The sequence below is a fragment of the Rana temporaria genome, chromosome 10 (assembly GCF_905171775.1).
Source record: "Rana temporaria chromosome 10, aRanTem1.1, whole genome shotgun sequence".
In the NCBI taxonomy this organism is placed as follows: Eukaryota; Metazoa; Chordata; class Amphibia; order Anura; family Ranidae; genus Rana; species Rana temporaria.
The window spans coordinates 20975026-20990542 of record NC_053498.1 but is presented as its reverse complement, the minus strand read 5'-3'; the positions used below and the strand labels follow the sequence as shown (position 1 = coordinate 20990542).

Below are 15517 nucleotides of genomic sequence, written 5' to 3'. Positions count from 1 at the left end.
GGCCAGGCTCGGCTTCGCTCGTGCTCACGCATAAACGTCACAGAGCGTGAGCACGAGCGATCCCGAGCCTGGCCGAATATAGCCGAGTGTACTGCACTCGGTATATGTCGGCGGAGTCGTTCAAACTGAGCGCGGGAAGCGGCGATTCGACGGGGAGACGCCGAGAGGACACCACCGAAGCCGCAGACGGACCCGACATGGACGCCGCGCAAGACACCAAAACTGTAAGTACTAAAATGTTTTTTTTACAGGAATTGCGGGTCCACATTAGGGGTGCGCGCTATATGCCGGGGCGAGCAATACCCCGATAAATACGGTACATACTTAGAGTTACTTTACTGGCTACTCAACAACGGGGAGCCTCACTACAGTAAGTCAGCTCAACGAACAATTATGGTCCTTTTGTGTTCTGGAACAAATAAGTGTTGAAGTCCTAGTGCCTCTCCGATATATTATAATGTAGATTTACTAAAGCTGGAGAGTGCAAAATCTGGTTGAAGCATGGTGCATGGTAGCCAATCAGCTTTTAACTTCAGCTTGTTCAGTTAAGCTTTGACAATAAATGCTGGAAGCTGATTGGTTTCTATGCAGAGCTGCACCAGATTTTGCACTCTCCAGTTTTGGTAAATCAACCCCACTGTCTATGCAAGAGTGAAGCCGGGAGGAGGTGTAGGGGTCGGTCTTGCACTGTCAGAGCTTCCTCATGAATGAGAACGTTGTGCATATAAAGAAGCATCCAACGTGCAGCATCATCATCCTGCAGATATAACTAGACGGGGAAGATGCGGAGGGCTGACAAAACGAACCTGGACTGCAAATCAATGACAACAATAGAACGTTGATGGCCATGAACTGACCTCTTGATCAATACTGGCAGCTCACAAGAGCAACAGGTAAATTGAAAAGTCTAGGAAATGATTTGGAAGTACTGCATAATATGAAAGTGTATCAATATTTATAAGAAGCTTGAGGTGATTCTTATTTTTAACTGGAATTCCATTTTAAATAAAGAAACAAATTGAGGCCTGTAAACCATACGTACTGCGCCCATTCAATAGCCACATATGGGTATGTAAAGGGAGGATCACGTCTGTCCATTAAGTGTCGGGTCAGCAGGACACGGCTTAGCTTGGGTGACCTACAATTGACCATAAAGTACAGTGTGCCGCCAATACCGTAGGCGAACTTGTATCTATACAAAAGCTCCACGTTCGCTATGCCAGGGGCACCACAACATATGGCTGGTGGGGGACACATTTCTGTCGCTCGTTGCAGGTGTAGATCCAGCGTGGACGGACAAATGACAAATTACAGTTATCGTTGAGAGCCTGGAAAGGAAGCAGAAGAAGTTAGTGAAAGCCATTAGTGAGCACTCTAAATGAGTGGTCATCAACCCTATCCTGCAGGGCCCACTAACAGGCCAGGTTTGCAAGATAACTGAAATACATCACAGCTGATATCATTTGCTCCTCAGTGACTGAAGTATTCTAGACTGCTTCTCCCCAAGGTAATACATAAAACCTGGCCTGTTAGTGGGCCCTGCAGGACAGGGTTGATGACCACTGCTTTAAATGACACTAACATACTAGGGTTGTACCAATACCTGTTTGTCACCTACAAGCACCAATACTTGTGCTCAAGTACGCGCTGAAACCAATTACTGATACCTTTGTGGTGCAATTTGAGCCCATACCAAAATGAATAGGCTCAAATCGCACTGCAAAAAAAAAAAAAAAAAAAAAATCGCATGCGATTTATTCTCCCTGGCGGTATTCGAGTGTGGCTCGGGGTTACATTTCAGTCCCATTAGCGGTAACCCCGAGCCACACTCGGGATTGCATTGCAGGACCCTGGTGTAGTATACTTACCGTGTCCCCAGGATCCTGCGATGTCCCCCCCGATGCCTCTGTGTGCCAGGCTCCGTTCCCTGCGAGCGTTGCGAAGCAAGGGGGCGGAGCCTGGCGGCAAATTCAAAAATTACAAAGTTCATAACACATACAGTACACTATACTCTTCTAGATTACATTACTGTGTGAAATCATTTCACATCCCTTTTGTCCCCAGTGTTTTGTCCAGTGCCCTGCATGCAGTTTATATAATATATATATATATATATATATATATATATATATATATGTATATGTATATGTATATGTATATGTATATGTATGTATATATATATATATATATATATATATATATATATATATATATATATATATATATATATATATATACACATATACATATACATATACATATATACACACACACACAGTGGGCCGCATTCAGAAAGAAGATACGACGGCGTATCTCCTGATACGCCGTCGTATCTCTGAGTTCCGTCGGTCGTATCTATGCGCCTGATTCATAGAATCAGGTTACGCATAGATATGCCGAAGATCCGACAAGTGTAAGTGACTTACACCGTCGGATCTTAGGCTGCAATTCCAGGCTGGCCGCTAGGTGGCGCTTCCGTATCTTTTACACGTCGAATATGCAAATGAGCATTTACGCCGATTCAGAAACGAACGACCCCCCGGCGCTTTTTTTTTTACGTCGCTTGCGTTCGTCTTTTTCCGGCGGAAAGTTACCCCTGCTATAGGAGGGGTAAGTGCGGCGTATCCTATGTTAAGTATGGCCGTCGTTCTCGCGCGAGTTTTGAATTTTTTACGTTGTTTGCGTAAGTCGTTTGCGAATACGGCCGGACGTAATTTACGTTAACGTCGAAACCAATGACGTCCTTGCGACGTCATTTGGAGCAATGCACGCTGGAAAAATTTGCAGACGACGCATGCGCTGTTCGATCGGCGCGGGGACGCCCCCTAGCCACGGAATTTGAATTCCGCTGGGGAAATTAACGATACGCTACCGCAACTTTAGAGGCAAGTGCTTTCTGAATAAAGCACTTGCCTCAAAAACTTGCGGCGGCGTAACGTAAATCAGATAGGTTACGCGGATCTAAAGATCCGCTGATCTATCTGAATCTGGCCCACTGTTCATTCTGCCTGGAAACTTGAGATTATACATAGCAACCGAAAAGTGTCCGTTTATGTCAAAAGTGGTTTGAGACCAGCTATAAAAACAGCGATAGTAAATAAGAACACCTGCAGAATTGAGCGATGGTGAATAGTGGGGGAAAATCATTTTATTAATATTTTTTATAATTATTTATAGTTATTTATTATAATTTATGATTTTTGTGTTTCAAACTTTATCACACCCGGGATGTCTACTAGACTCTGGTTTGGACAGATTTAAGTGAGTTATTACTAAGAATTACAGGCCTAAAATATAAAACGCCAAATTTCTATGCAAAACAATTGTACCGCTTTGAGACGCAAAAAATAGATTTTTAATACAGCTTACCTGTAAAATCTTTTTCTTGGAGTACATCACGGGACACAGAGCGGCATATTCATTACTATGTGGGTTATATGGAGTACCTTCAGGTGATGGACACTGGCAATCTCAAAAACAGGAAGTGCCCCTCCCTATATAACCCCCTCCCATAGGAGGAGTACCTCAGTTTTGTAGCAAGCAGTATGCCTCCCAAAATGGTCCCCAAAAGAGGGGTGGGAGCTCTGTGTCCCGTGATGTACTCCAAGAAAAAGATTTTACAGGTAAGCTGTATTAAAAATCTCTTTTTCTTTCTCGTACATCACGGGACACAGAGCGGCATATTCATTACTATATGGGATGTCCCAAAGCAATGCTTACAATGAGGGGAGGGAGAACATCTTCCTAAGACAAAAGGATTTAATTTAGAGATATACTCAAATCATAATAAATCCAACTTAGTTGAGAAAAAATAAATTTTTAAATTTAACTCAAAAGGGAGCCCCCCGGAATCCGAGGGTCTCAAACTGCAGCCTGCAGCACTGCCTGCCCAAAGGCTGTATCCGTATTCCTTCTTACGTCCAACTGGTAGAATTTTGTAAACGTGTGGACAGAAGACCAGGTTGCCGCCTTGCAACTTGAGCCATAGAGATCTGGTGGTGTGCTGCCCAGGAGGCGCCCATGGCCCTAGTAGAATGAGCCTTTAATGATAACGGAGGAGGCAACCCTTTCAAGCCGTAGGCCTGAGTGATTAACTGTTTAATCCACCTCGAGATGGTGGATTTTGCAGCTGCCTGCCCCTTCTTGGGCCCATCCGGTAAAATGAACAACACATCTGTTTTCCGGATCTTCTCTGTAGCTTTAAGATAGGCCTTCATGGCCCTGACAATATCCAAGGTATGCAGCAACCCTTCCTTTCTGGAAGTAGGTTTAGGAAAGAAGGATGGTAATACCAAATCCTGGTTTAGATGAAAACTGGATATAACCTTTGGTAGGAAGGAAGGATGAGGGCGGAGAACGACCCTGTCCTTATGCAAAATAAGATATGGTTCCTTACAGGATAAGGCTGCCAGTTCCGATACTCTTCTGGCGGAAACTATGGCGACCAAAAATACTAACTTCCTTGTCAGTAAAACCAAAGGAATTTCAGCCAACGGCTCAAAAGGTTGTTTCTGTAAACTTGACAGAACAAGATTTAGATCCCACGGACAAAGCGGGGATTTAACTGGAGGATTAATACGTAAGACCCCTTGAAGGAAGGTCTTAACTAGCGAGTGGGTGGCCAGCGGCCGCTGAAACCACACTGACAAAGCTGAAATCTGTCCTTTGATTGTGCTTAATGCAGTCCTTTATCCACTCCTAGCTGGAGAAAACTTAATACTCTATCGATGGTAAACTTGCGAGAAAGCCATCGCTTGGACTCACACCAGCCTACATAGGCCTTCCAGACCCTGTAATAAATCACCCTAGAGACCGGTTTCCTGGCTCTGATTAGGGTAGAGATTACTTTCTGAGACAGACCTCTACCCCTGAGAATCAGGGATTCAGCTTCCAGGCCGTCAAATTTAGATGCCGTAAGGCAGGGTGGAGGATCGGACCTTGCGATAGCAGGTCTGGCCGTAGAGGAAGAGTCCAAGGGTCTCCCACTACCATCTTTAGGATTAGTGAATACCATGCCCTTCTGGGCCATGCTGGAGCTACCAGGATGACTGGTATGTGCTCCACCCTGATCCTGCGCAGCAGGCGGGGTAGTAACTGGAGCGGGGGAAATACATAAAGTAGTCTGAACTGATGCCAAGGGCAAACCAGCGCATCGGTTCCGCAGGCCATCGGATCCCTTGAGCGGAATATGAACCTGTCTAGCTTCTTGTTGAGTCTTGATGCCATGACGTCCACGTCCGGCACTCCCCATCTCTGGCAGAGTGTCTGAAAGACCTGTGGATGTAGAGACCATTCCCCCGGCAACAGAGTCTGGCGACTTAAAAAGTCCGCCTGAAGGTTGTCCACTCCTGGAATGAATATCGCCGATATGCAGGGCACATGAGCTTCTGCCCATAGGAGAATCAAGCTCACCTCTCTCTGAGCGGCTTGACTCTTGGTTCCCCCTTGGTGATTTATGTATGCCACTGCCGTGGCATTGTCCGATTGAATTCTCACCGGGAACCCCTGCAACTTGGACGTCCAAGCCCTGAGGGCTAGTCGAGCAGCTCTGAGCTCCAAGATGTTGATGGGCAACTGCTTCTCTGACTTTGCCCAAGTGCCTTGGCGAGTGCAACCATCCAAAATTGCTCCCCAGCCTGTTAGGCTGGCGTCTGTGGTCACTATCTTCCAAGCCACTGGGCTGAAAGACTTCCCCTTCAGTAGATTCTGAGGGTCTAACCACCAACCCAGACTTTGTCGGACTCTTGATGAGAGCGGCAAAGGGATATCTAAGGCCTGTGGCCTCCTGCTCCAGGCTGACAGGATGGCTGCCTGCAGGATGCGAGTGTGGCTCTGGGCGTACGGTACCGCCTCGAATGTGGCCACCATCTTGCCTAGTAACCGCATACATAGGCGAACAGTTGGTTCCTTCTTGCTTAGAACCAGTAGAATTAATTCCTTGATGGCTTTGACTTTTATCAGAGGCAGAAACACCCTCTGTTGTTCTGTGTCTAATCTCATGCCGAGATATTCCAACTGCCTTGTGGGCTGGAATGCTGATTTTTCTCGATTTAGGACCCAGCCGAACCTCTCGAGGTACTGAACTGTGAGGGCCACTGCTTGTTTCAAGCCAGGAGACGAGTGATCTATGACTAGGAGGTCGTCCAGGTATGCTAGGATTGTGACCCCTTGAATCCTTAGATTGGCTAGGATTGGAGCTAGGACCTTCGTGAACACCCGGGGGGCCGTAGCCAACCCGAAGGGAAGCGCCATGAATTGGAAATGACGTAGAGCCACCGAGAAGCGTAGAAATCTTTGATGTGGCTGGTAAACTGGAACATGAAGGTAAGCATCCTTTATGTCTATGGATGCCATAAAATCGTCCTTCTGAAGTGCGGCAACTGCTGACCGCACGGATTCCATCCGAAATGAGCGGACCTTTAGGTATGCATTTACCATTTTTAAGTCCAAAATTGGCCTGACATCGCCGTTGGGCTTTGGGATAATGAATAGGTTGGAGTAGAAACCTAGCCCCTGTTCTTGGACTGGTACCTCTACTATTACCTCCTGAGAGAGTAGATGATTCAATGCCGCTATTAATGCGGCTTCCTTCTTCGGATCGTTTGGTACTCTTGACTCCTGAAAATGAGGAGGAGGAAACTTTAGGAAGTCTAGTTTGTAGCCTGTAGCCACGGAGGACCGTACCCATTTGTCGGGAATGCTGGCCTCCCAAACCTCTGTAAAGAGACGCAGTCTTCCCCCCACCTTCGAGGGTGGGGGCGCCCCTTCATAAGGCCGGCTTGGGGGCTGGCTTTGCTGGCTTGCGAAACCACTGCTTCTTGCCTGCGCTGGCCTGTCCCTGCGACTTGTTAAAATTTGATCTTGCAGGAGGCCGTCGATACTGTTTGGTATTGGAGGGCCCCTGCCCAGGGGAGTACTGTCGTTTAAACGCAGGCCCCCGAAACTTCTTCTTGGTGGGCAAAAGAGTACTTTTTCCGCTTGAAATGGTCTGAATGTATTTATCCAGGTCTTCTCCGAAGAGTCGTCCTCCATGGAAGGGGAACCCTACCAGGAGCTTCTTGCATGGGGGCTCTGCCTCCCAGCTCTTTAACCATAAGAGTCTTCTCATATGGATAAGGGATAATGATAGACGTGACGCTTGCTGGATCGAATCCTTAATCGCATCTACCGTAAATCGTATGGCCCTAGGGACGTCCGAAAATTCTTCTGCCTGCTGGGCAGGAATAAGTTTAAGCATCTGCTTAGCTTGATCCGATAATGCTTGCGCAACCCCAATTGCAGCCACAGCTGGCTGCACTACTGCCCTTGCAGTAGTGAAGGAGGTTTTAAGTAGCGTTTCCAAGCGTTTATCAACCGGATCCTTGAACACCTGTATGTTTTCTACAGGGCATGTTAAAGACTTGTTAACACATGAGATGGCTGCGTCTACAGCCGGGGCTGCCCATATCTTGGAAAATTTCTCTTCCATAGGATATAAGGCAGAGAATCTCTTTGGTGGTACAAAGATTCTATCTGGCTTGGCCCAATCTTGGAACATAACTTCCTCTAGTAGAGGATGGATCGGAAAAACCGCATTGGTTTGAGGCGCTCTTAGTGAGCCCAAAGCTGAGACCGTTGATACTTGGAGATCTGGTACTGGCAATTTGAACGTCCTATGGACCAAGTCTGTTAAAACTTGAACCCACCAGCTCTCCCCTTGGGAGGCTGCGCCAGACTCCTCCGTACCCGGATCCTCGATCCCTGAACCTACTTGGTCCTTGTCCAAGAGGTCTTCCCATTCCTCTGCGGAAGGGACCTCCTCATCTGAGGGTTCACGCTCGGGCGACGGAGATCTATTCCGTTTTCTGCCCCGCATAGCCTTGGCTATCATTTTTTCCATTCTTTTTTCCATCTCCTTTAGAGAGGTGGACAGTACCTCGTCCGTGACCACCCTAGGGTTGGACTGACCCGTGCCAGCTCCAGCCCCAGATCCCGATGGTCTCACCAAGGCTCCTTCTGGGGAAAGTAGCGGTAAGACTTTGTCCGAGACCCCGGACCCTCTGGGGGAATCCCCACCTTTTGTACCCTCCGAACCAGATGCCATGGTACAATACCGAGGTACGCCCGCTACTTAATGGTGTTTGGGAAAATAAATAGTTGTTGCCCACAAACCCTTTCTGGGGGAAAAAAAAATGCCTTTCCTTATTAATCTTGGTTTGTTTCTTTTTTTTTTTTTTTTTTTTTTTTTTTTAAACCAAAGAAAGAAAAACCATTCTGTCCCCCTTTAGTAGTATTTGCCAATAAAAACTGCTGAAAAGAAAAAGAAAAAAGAAACCCTATCTTTAGGGTGAAAGACAGTCTTTTTGAAGACTAATACTTTTCTTTGGCCACTGTGTGTCCTCGGCGCCCCACTCTGCCGCTCTGGTCCTTCCTCTCTCAGTTCCAACACATCACTGAGCTGGGAACTCTTTTGGAAGGGCCGCCCCTTCCTTTTACCTACAGGCCCGCCCTTCCCCTTCAGAAAAACGGCGCGAAATTGCGCCCATATCACGGGGACGCGCGCGCGCCCGCCGGCGGGGGGGGGGGGGGGGGGGGAGGCCCACACGAGGAGGTCAGAGGCTGATCCTGCCGTCCAGGCCAGGATCCACAGAGCGGCATTTATTTTTCTGCAGCAACCGCCTGGACCTCTCTGAGCAGGCTTGCAGGTAGGAGCATTCACTCCCTTTCATAAGAAACCTCAGTAGATTCCCAGGGGCTTCTCTTAGAGAGAATTGTCACTAAACACACAGGCCCTTTTTCAATGCTTTCTAGCACAGTTGCAATACTACCAGGGAGGTCACAATTATGGGGATTATACACATATAGAGTCATCCTATCTTAAGATATGTGACTCACCTTGCCAGATGCAGCGCATAAACCATAGGCATGTCCCGCTGTGACCTTCCCCCAGACAAAACCTGCTGCGAACCAAGTTCCGCAAGTTTCCCCTTCACTTACCTGCTCCATGCCGCAGGACTTTGCACAGCAAGAGGTCCAATCTTCCCCCATCTCCGTGGGGCGTCTAGACCTTCAGGCCCTGGGTTCCTATGAAGGATCCACTGTCCTGGGCCCATATAGCACCCTGGCAACAGAAACATTAGGCCCCCAAAGGTTTCTAAGTTCTGGGCCCAGAGTCCAGCTCTCTGTGACAGAAAGCATTATGGGCTATACCCCAATGGTTTGGGGTCCGGTTGCTGACCACTTTAGCACTGAGGCCTTTGGACAGAACCGGTTAGCCCACCTTAATCCCAAGGATGTGGAGGCAAGCTAAACCATGACCAACACCTAAGACACTGGCGTAAAAACTGAGGTACTCCTCCTATGGGAGGGGGTTATATAGGGAGGGGCACTTCCTGTTTTTGAGATTGCCAGTGTCCATCACCTGAAGGTACTCCATATAACCCATATAGTAATGAATATGCCGCTCTGTGTCCCGTGATGTACGATAAAGAAAATCTGACATACCGCCAGGGTGGTTAAACAGAAATGGGGTGACAAACCATTAGCCTTCCGATTGGCCACAGCATCCTGGACCTCCGACATTTGTTTGCACTACAAGCACATATAGCACTTTATTACAGGATGGCATATGTGCAATTCATCATTTACGGGATTTGCATACGATATTGATATTGTTTGTGTGGTTTATGATTTTAAGAGGCAGTGCACTTCACTAGAGGGTTTTCTTTTTTAACTTTCTCAACATAATCACTGATTTTGTTTAGTAATTGTATTCGCTTTTCCAATACCAATATCTACTAGACTGTGGGCAGTGCCAATTTACCCCCTCCCCCTATATAACCATCTTACCAATTCAACCTTTTGGGGTAGGCAGCAGCCATACCTTTTTAACATAGCACGGAAAATAATTACTTATTTCAACTATACCAAATGTTTGCCTGTTCAATAAATGGGTGTCACTGCAATGGTGGGGACCCCAGAGATGCAGATTGATAAAGTGGGAGTGGGCTCTGAGGCACGTGTCAGTGCAGAGGCAGTCGTTTGGTCAGTGGGACCGGTGGCGAGAGCAAAGGGATAGGATTGTGGGTCAGGAGCAGTGGTGAAGTGAGAGTTATGCCTCGTTTGCACTGAGCGGATCGGTTCGGTACGCTTTTTTGGGTGTTTCCATTATGAAAGCGTGCCATAAAAGCGAACCGTACCGGACCATTCTGGGTCCTGCTTCAGATGTGGGGCCATAGAGAATGGAACGGTTCCATTAGGGCGGACCTACAAATACATCTCACTGATTGGTGGACGTGCTAGGCTTTTTTTCTAAACCTTGCATGGTCCCGGATGGTCTGATTTGCAGTGGAAATGCTCAGCAGAATAGACCGGACCATTCTAACCCGTTTCATTCTAAGCGACCTGAACCGATCCGCTCAGTGGAAACGAGGCATTAGGGTTTGTGTAAAGGGGTGGTGTGGAAAAAAAAAAAAAAAAGAAGGATGGGGTTAGTTGCGGTGGTGAGAGTTATGCAGCGTACACACAACCGTTTTTCAGAAAAATGCAATTTTTTAAATTGGTCGTTAAAAACAGCCGCGTGTAGGCTCCAGAGCATTTTTCTCGTCGAGAAAAATGGGCATTACAAATTTAGAACAGGCTCTATTTTTTCTAGTCGTTTTTCACGTCGTGAAAAACGGTCGTGTGTAGGCTTTAACGACAGGGGAAAAACCGTGCATGCTCAGAAGCAAGTTATAAGATGGGAAATTAGCATAATCAGCCAAAGGGTGGTGCCATTCGAATGGAACTTCCCCTTTATAGTGCCGTCTTACGTGTTGTAGGCCACCGCGCTTTGCTAGAGCATTTTTTATCATGATCGTATGTATGCAAGGCAGGCTTGAGAGGAATCACGTTGAGAAAAAATAGGATTTTTGTACTCACCGTAAAATGCATTTCTCTCAGTTCATGGACGGACACAGCAGCCTTTGACCTTAGGGTATTATATCCACTTCCTTCCAGGAGTGGATATAATACCCTAAGGTCAAAGGCTGCTGTGTCCGTCCATGAACGGAAGAGAAACTTTGTTTTTTTCCATGACATATTAAACGGTCGTGTGTACGCGGCATTAGGGTTTGTGTGAAGGTGTGGTGGTTGGGGGGGGATAGGGGATCAGCTGCGGTGGCGAGGCTGTGGGGAGGAAGGTTTGGCATGAAGGTGAAGTGGTGGGGAGGTTTCAGTGTTGAGCATTCTAAATGACAAAATAACACACTGGGTAAGAAGGACTCACATCTTCAAAGCTGTCGTCCCATTCCTGAGCCGTTATCACATACTGGACCTTGTCATTCATGTATTCTTCCAGTTCCCTGTACAGACAATATAGCACAAATGGGATTACAAGGAAGGCCACATGTATTTGGCCGAAACCATAAATACTATCTAGGTTCAATTAGTAGCTTTAATAATACTCTATTAAATGAACACTACTTACCCATTAAAAGCCACAATGTACCGCTGGAGCGTCCTACGCTCAGACTTCGAAAATTCTCCATATAAGAAAAAACGTTTACCAGTAAACAGATCTGTATTACAAAAAAAAAAAGTGGAAATAAAAATAAATAAATGATATTAGTGACCTTTCAGTGTCACAGCAAGGAGGGGTCAGAACATTGAAGCAGAATTTGTTTTTTAACACAGAGCAAAGGGGTTAAAACAATAAAGGATCTTTTATTTCGATTTTTTTTAAATGCACATTTTTTGCAGGTAATAAAAATAGTTTTTTTTAGGAGCCTGGAAAGTATTGCTGGTGCAATGCTTTCCAGGCTCCTTAAAAAAAAAAAAAGTACACTTTATCCCTTGAGGGGGAGCAGGAGAGTCAGGACGCTCTCTATGTTGCAGATAGAGAAAGGAGCTGTGTGTTAGTGGGCGTCCTGACTAGGGTTGTCCAGATACCGATACCAGTATCGGTATCGGGACCGATACCGAGTATTTGCGGGAGTACTCGTACTCGCGCAAATACCCCCAATACCTAAATAGAATACTTCCCCCGCCGCTGCATCGCGCCGCCGCATCAAGGGACATGGCTAGAGGGACATTGCTGCATATGTGAGGGACATGGCTGCATATGTGAGGGACATGGCTAGAGGGACATGGCTGCATATGTGAGGGACATGGCTGCATATGTGAGGGACATGGCTAGAGGGACATGGCTGCATATGTGAGGGACATGGCTAGAGGGACATGGCTGCATATGTGAGGGACATGGCTGCATATGTGAGGGACATGGCTAGAGGGACATGGCTGCATATGTGGGGGACATGGCTGCATATGTGGGGGACATGGCTGCATATGGGGGGGACATGGCTGCATTTGGGGACACATTTAAAAAAAGTATCGGTATTCGGTATCGGCGACTACTTGAAAAAAAAGTATCGGTACTTGTACTCGGTCCTAAAAAAGTGGTATCGGGACAACCCTAGTCCTGACTCTCCTGTAGTCCAAGGGAGGGGGCGAGCACGACACCCCACACCAGGGAGAAAGCCTTGCATTACTGTGTGGAGTTACAGACAAAAGAACAGGAAGTGAGGATTTCTCAGAAGAAATAAGAACATTTAATGCAGAAATGGAACCCATACAGGTGTGATGAATGCAAATGTGCTGAGAAGGAAAGTGCTGATGGGAGGAGGGAGCAGAAAGATGAGCCCATCAGCCTGCTGCTGTTCATTCACTGTCCAGTCAGCAGACTGGGGGAGGGGGATGGGACACACACTGCATTCATTTACAGTAAGCAGTGTCATCTAGCAGGCTGTGCTGTGTGAGGACGCCATATAAATCTCAGGACTAGATGGACAGAAACACAAATCCTTTGGCAACTGTGTTTAGCCCTTTGCCAGGAGTTCAGCTTTAAATTACAAAATGAGACATGCTGCAATTATATTTCGTTGGACCCCTTTCACGCTGAAGCGTTTTAGCGTTTAAAATAGTGCTATTAAAACGCTCATAAAACGCTCTCCATGCATCTCAATGGAGAGCGTTTTAGCGTTTAAAATAGCGCTATTAAAACGCTCATAAATCGCTCTCCATGCATCTCAATGGACCCTTTCACTCGGAGTCCTGCAAGCAGCATCTTTGGAGCAGCTTTTGGGCGCTGAAAAAACACCCCTCTCCATTGAAATGAATTAAAAGCGCTGTAAAAACGCCTTGTCCTTTCACACTGAGGCACTGCAAAAAACGCCCTAAAACGTTAGGGTCTTAGCGGTGCTTTACAAGCATTTTTTCGGGCGCTGACAGTGTGAAAGGGCTCTGAAAGCTCTCAGGCTTTCACATTGAGATTGCAGATGAGGCTTCGCCTGAAAAACGCTCGAATAACGCCCGAAAAACGCCCCAGTGTGAAAGGGGTCTAAATCAATTTTAAGAGAACCGAAGTTAGTCTTTAGGCCAATAGCAAACATGTCTGTGTTTTAGGATTTTTCTGTGAAACAAATGAATGTGTAGAATAGTCAGTTACGTGTCTCTACTGTCCATGTTGTACCAACCTGGAAGATCCGGAATGGGCAGGTCCACTTCTGGCTCCTCCTCCACATCCGTGTTCTCATCTGTAGACCCAGCATATGGATCGTCCTTTTCTGGAGCTGGGCTCTTCTTTTCTCTCTTCACCTTCTCCTCCTCCATCCTAAATGGAATCAGACATCACAGGTGGGTGAAATAAAATAAAATAAAAAAAACACCATTTCCAGGATACCATGACCCCTTTCACACAGGCCTTAGGATTAGCTCCGCCTCTCAGTTGTTCCAACAGACCCGATTGGAAGTTCCATGCAAGTATATGGACAGACGGATGTAAACAATCTTGTGCCCATTTACATCTTTTCCCAGAACCAAGCGTGATGGATTGGAGGTCTTTTACATTTGGCTGCCCATAAAATGATCACAAGTTGGCCATAGTTCACAGCAGAGACCCTAGTGAATACAATGGCGGTTGTTGCAACTTTTTATTTCGCACTGTTTCGAAACACGTTTTTTGGGGGGGAGGAAACGGTTTCATGCTAAAAAGAGAAAATCGAGTACTGTCCATGATACTTTTTTTATTTGCACCAACATATAATTTTTCATGGATGAGCTTTCGGGGTATGTCCCCTTTTTCAAGGTCCAAGCAGTGTACTGCTTGGACCTTGAAGAAGGGGACACGCCCCGAAAGCTCGTCCATGAAAAATTATATGTTGGTGCAAATAAAAAAAAGTATCATGGACGGTACTCAATTTTCTCTGTCACATTAGAAACTAATACGGCTACAATCACCTTAGGTATGCTTTTAAAAAAAAGAAACAAGACATTAAATGCATAATGTGAAAGATGAAGTTACGCTGAGTTAATAGATACCCAACATGCCACGCTTCAAAATTGCACACGCTTGTGGAATGGCGCCAAGCTTCGGTACTTAAAAATCCCCACAGGTGACGCTTTAAACATTTTTAATGGTTACATGTTTTGAGTTAGAGGAGGTCTAGGGCTAGGATTATTGCTCTCGCTCTAACGATCACGGCGATACCTCACATGTGTGGTTTAAACACCGTTTTCATATGTAGGTGGGACTTATGTATGCGTTCACTTCTGCGTGCAAGCTCACGGGGACAGGGGGACTTTAAATTTAAATCTTATTGTTCATTTTTCTTTTCTTAGTTTGGCACTTTAAAGTTTTTTTGATCACTTTTATTCCTATTACAAGGAATGTAAACATCCCTTGTAATAGGAATATGGCATGACAGGTCCTCTTTACAGTGAGATATGGGGTCAATAAGACCCCCACATCTCACCTCTAGGCTGGGAAGCCTAAAATAAAAAAAAACGATCTTGGCTTCCCAGTCGAGGCGGCGCCATTTGTTTGAATGCAGAGCCCGGGCATGACGTCATAACATCGCACCTGGCCTCCAACGATCATAGAGACTTTGACGGATCTGTAAACATCCGGGCCGGCGGATCTGTTCTCCGACTCACTGATCGCAGCGGTGAGTGGATAGAAGCACCGGAGTGTGGCGGGGGGGTGTAAAGACATAAAACCCAAAATGTTTCCTATAGTGCCAATACTGTCCAGCAAGGGACGCTCTACTTACTTCCTCAGCTCGTCCTCTGTATCACCACCCGAGTCCTCTTCAGCACGGCGTCCCCCACCTGTAATGGCCGACAGAAGTATCAACAACTTGTACAGAATTTAGTTAACATGATCTCTAAGGCCAACGTCTAGGATGGAAATAGACATTTTCAAGGCCAGTACCCCAAATACCCAACTGCCAAGTTATTTACGCACCCAGTATAAAGAGGAATTTTCAAAGTCATTCATTAACTGCTTCCGGACCGCCATATAGCAGATTTACTGCTACAGGGCGGATCTCCACACACACACATTATATATATCAGAGTTTGACAAATTTGCTTGGAATCTAGGAGCCAGCTAAAAAAGTTAGGAGCCAGGAACGCACCCCGTCCCGCCGAGCTCACGTGCAGAAGCGAACGCATACGTGAGTAGCGCCCCCATATTAAAAATAAGCCCTATTCTAGCCCTAGG

At 46.4% G+C, this 15517-nt stretch overlaps 1 protein-coding gene across 1 annotated transcript in view; it reads right to left on the bottom strand.

Moving 5' to 3' along the window:
• Nucleotides 1-938: 938 nt before the first annotated feature.
• XRCC1 (X-ray repair cross complementing 1) overlaps nt 939-15517 on the bottom strand; it is a 53921-nt gene continuing 39342 nt past the window's right edge. The window contains exons 14-18 of the mRNA XM_040327358.1: nt 15066-15123; nt 13491-13627; nt 11447-11537; nt 11246-11321; nt 939-1328 (exon numbers count right to left, since the gene is read on the bottom strand). Of these exons, the coding sequence (XP_040183292.1) occupies nt 1215-1328; nt 11246-11321; nt 11447-11537; nt 13491-13627; nt 15066-15123 (476 nt within the window). The 3' untranslated portion in view covers nt 939-1214. The remainder of the gene's footprint in view (nt 1329-11245; nt 11322-11446; nt 11538-13490; nt 13628-15065; nt 15124-15517) is intronic.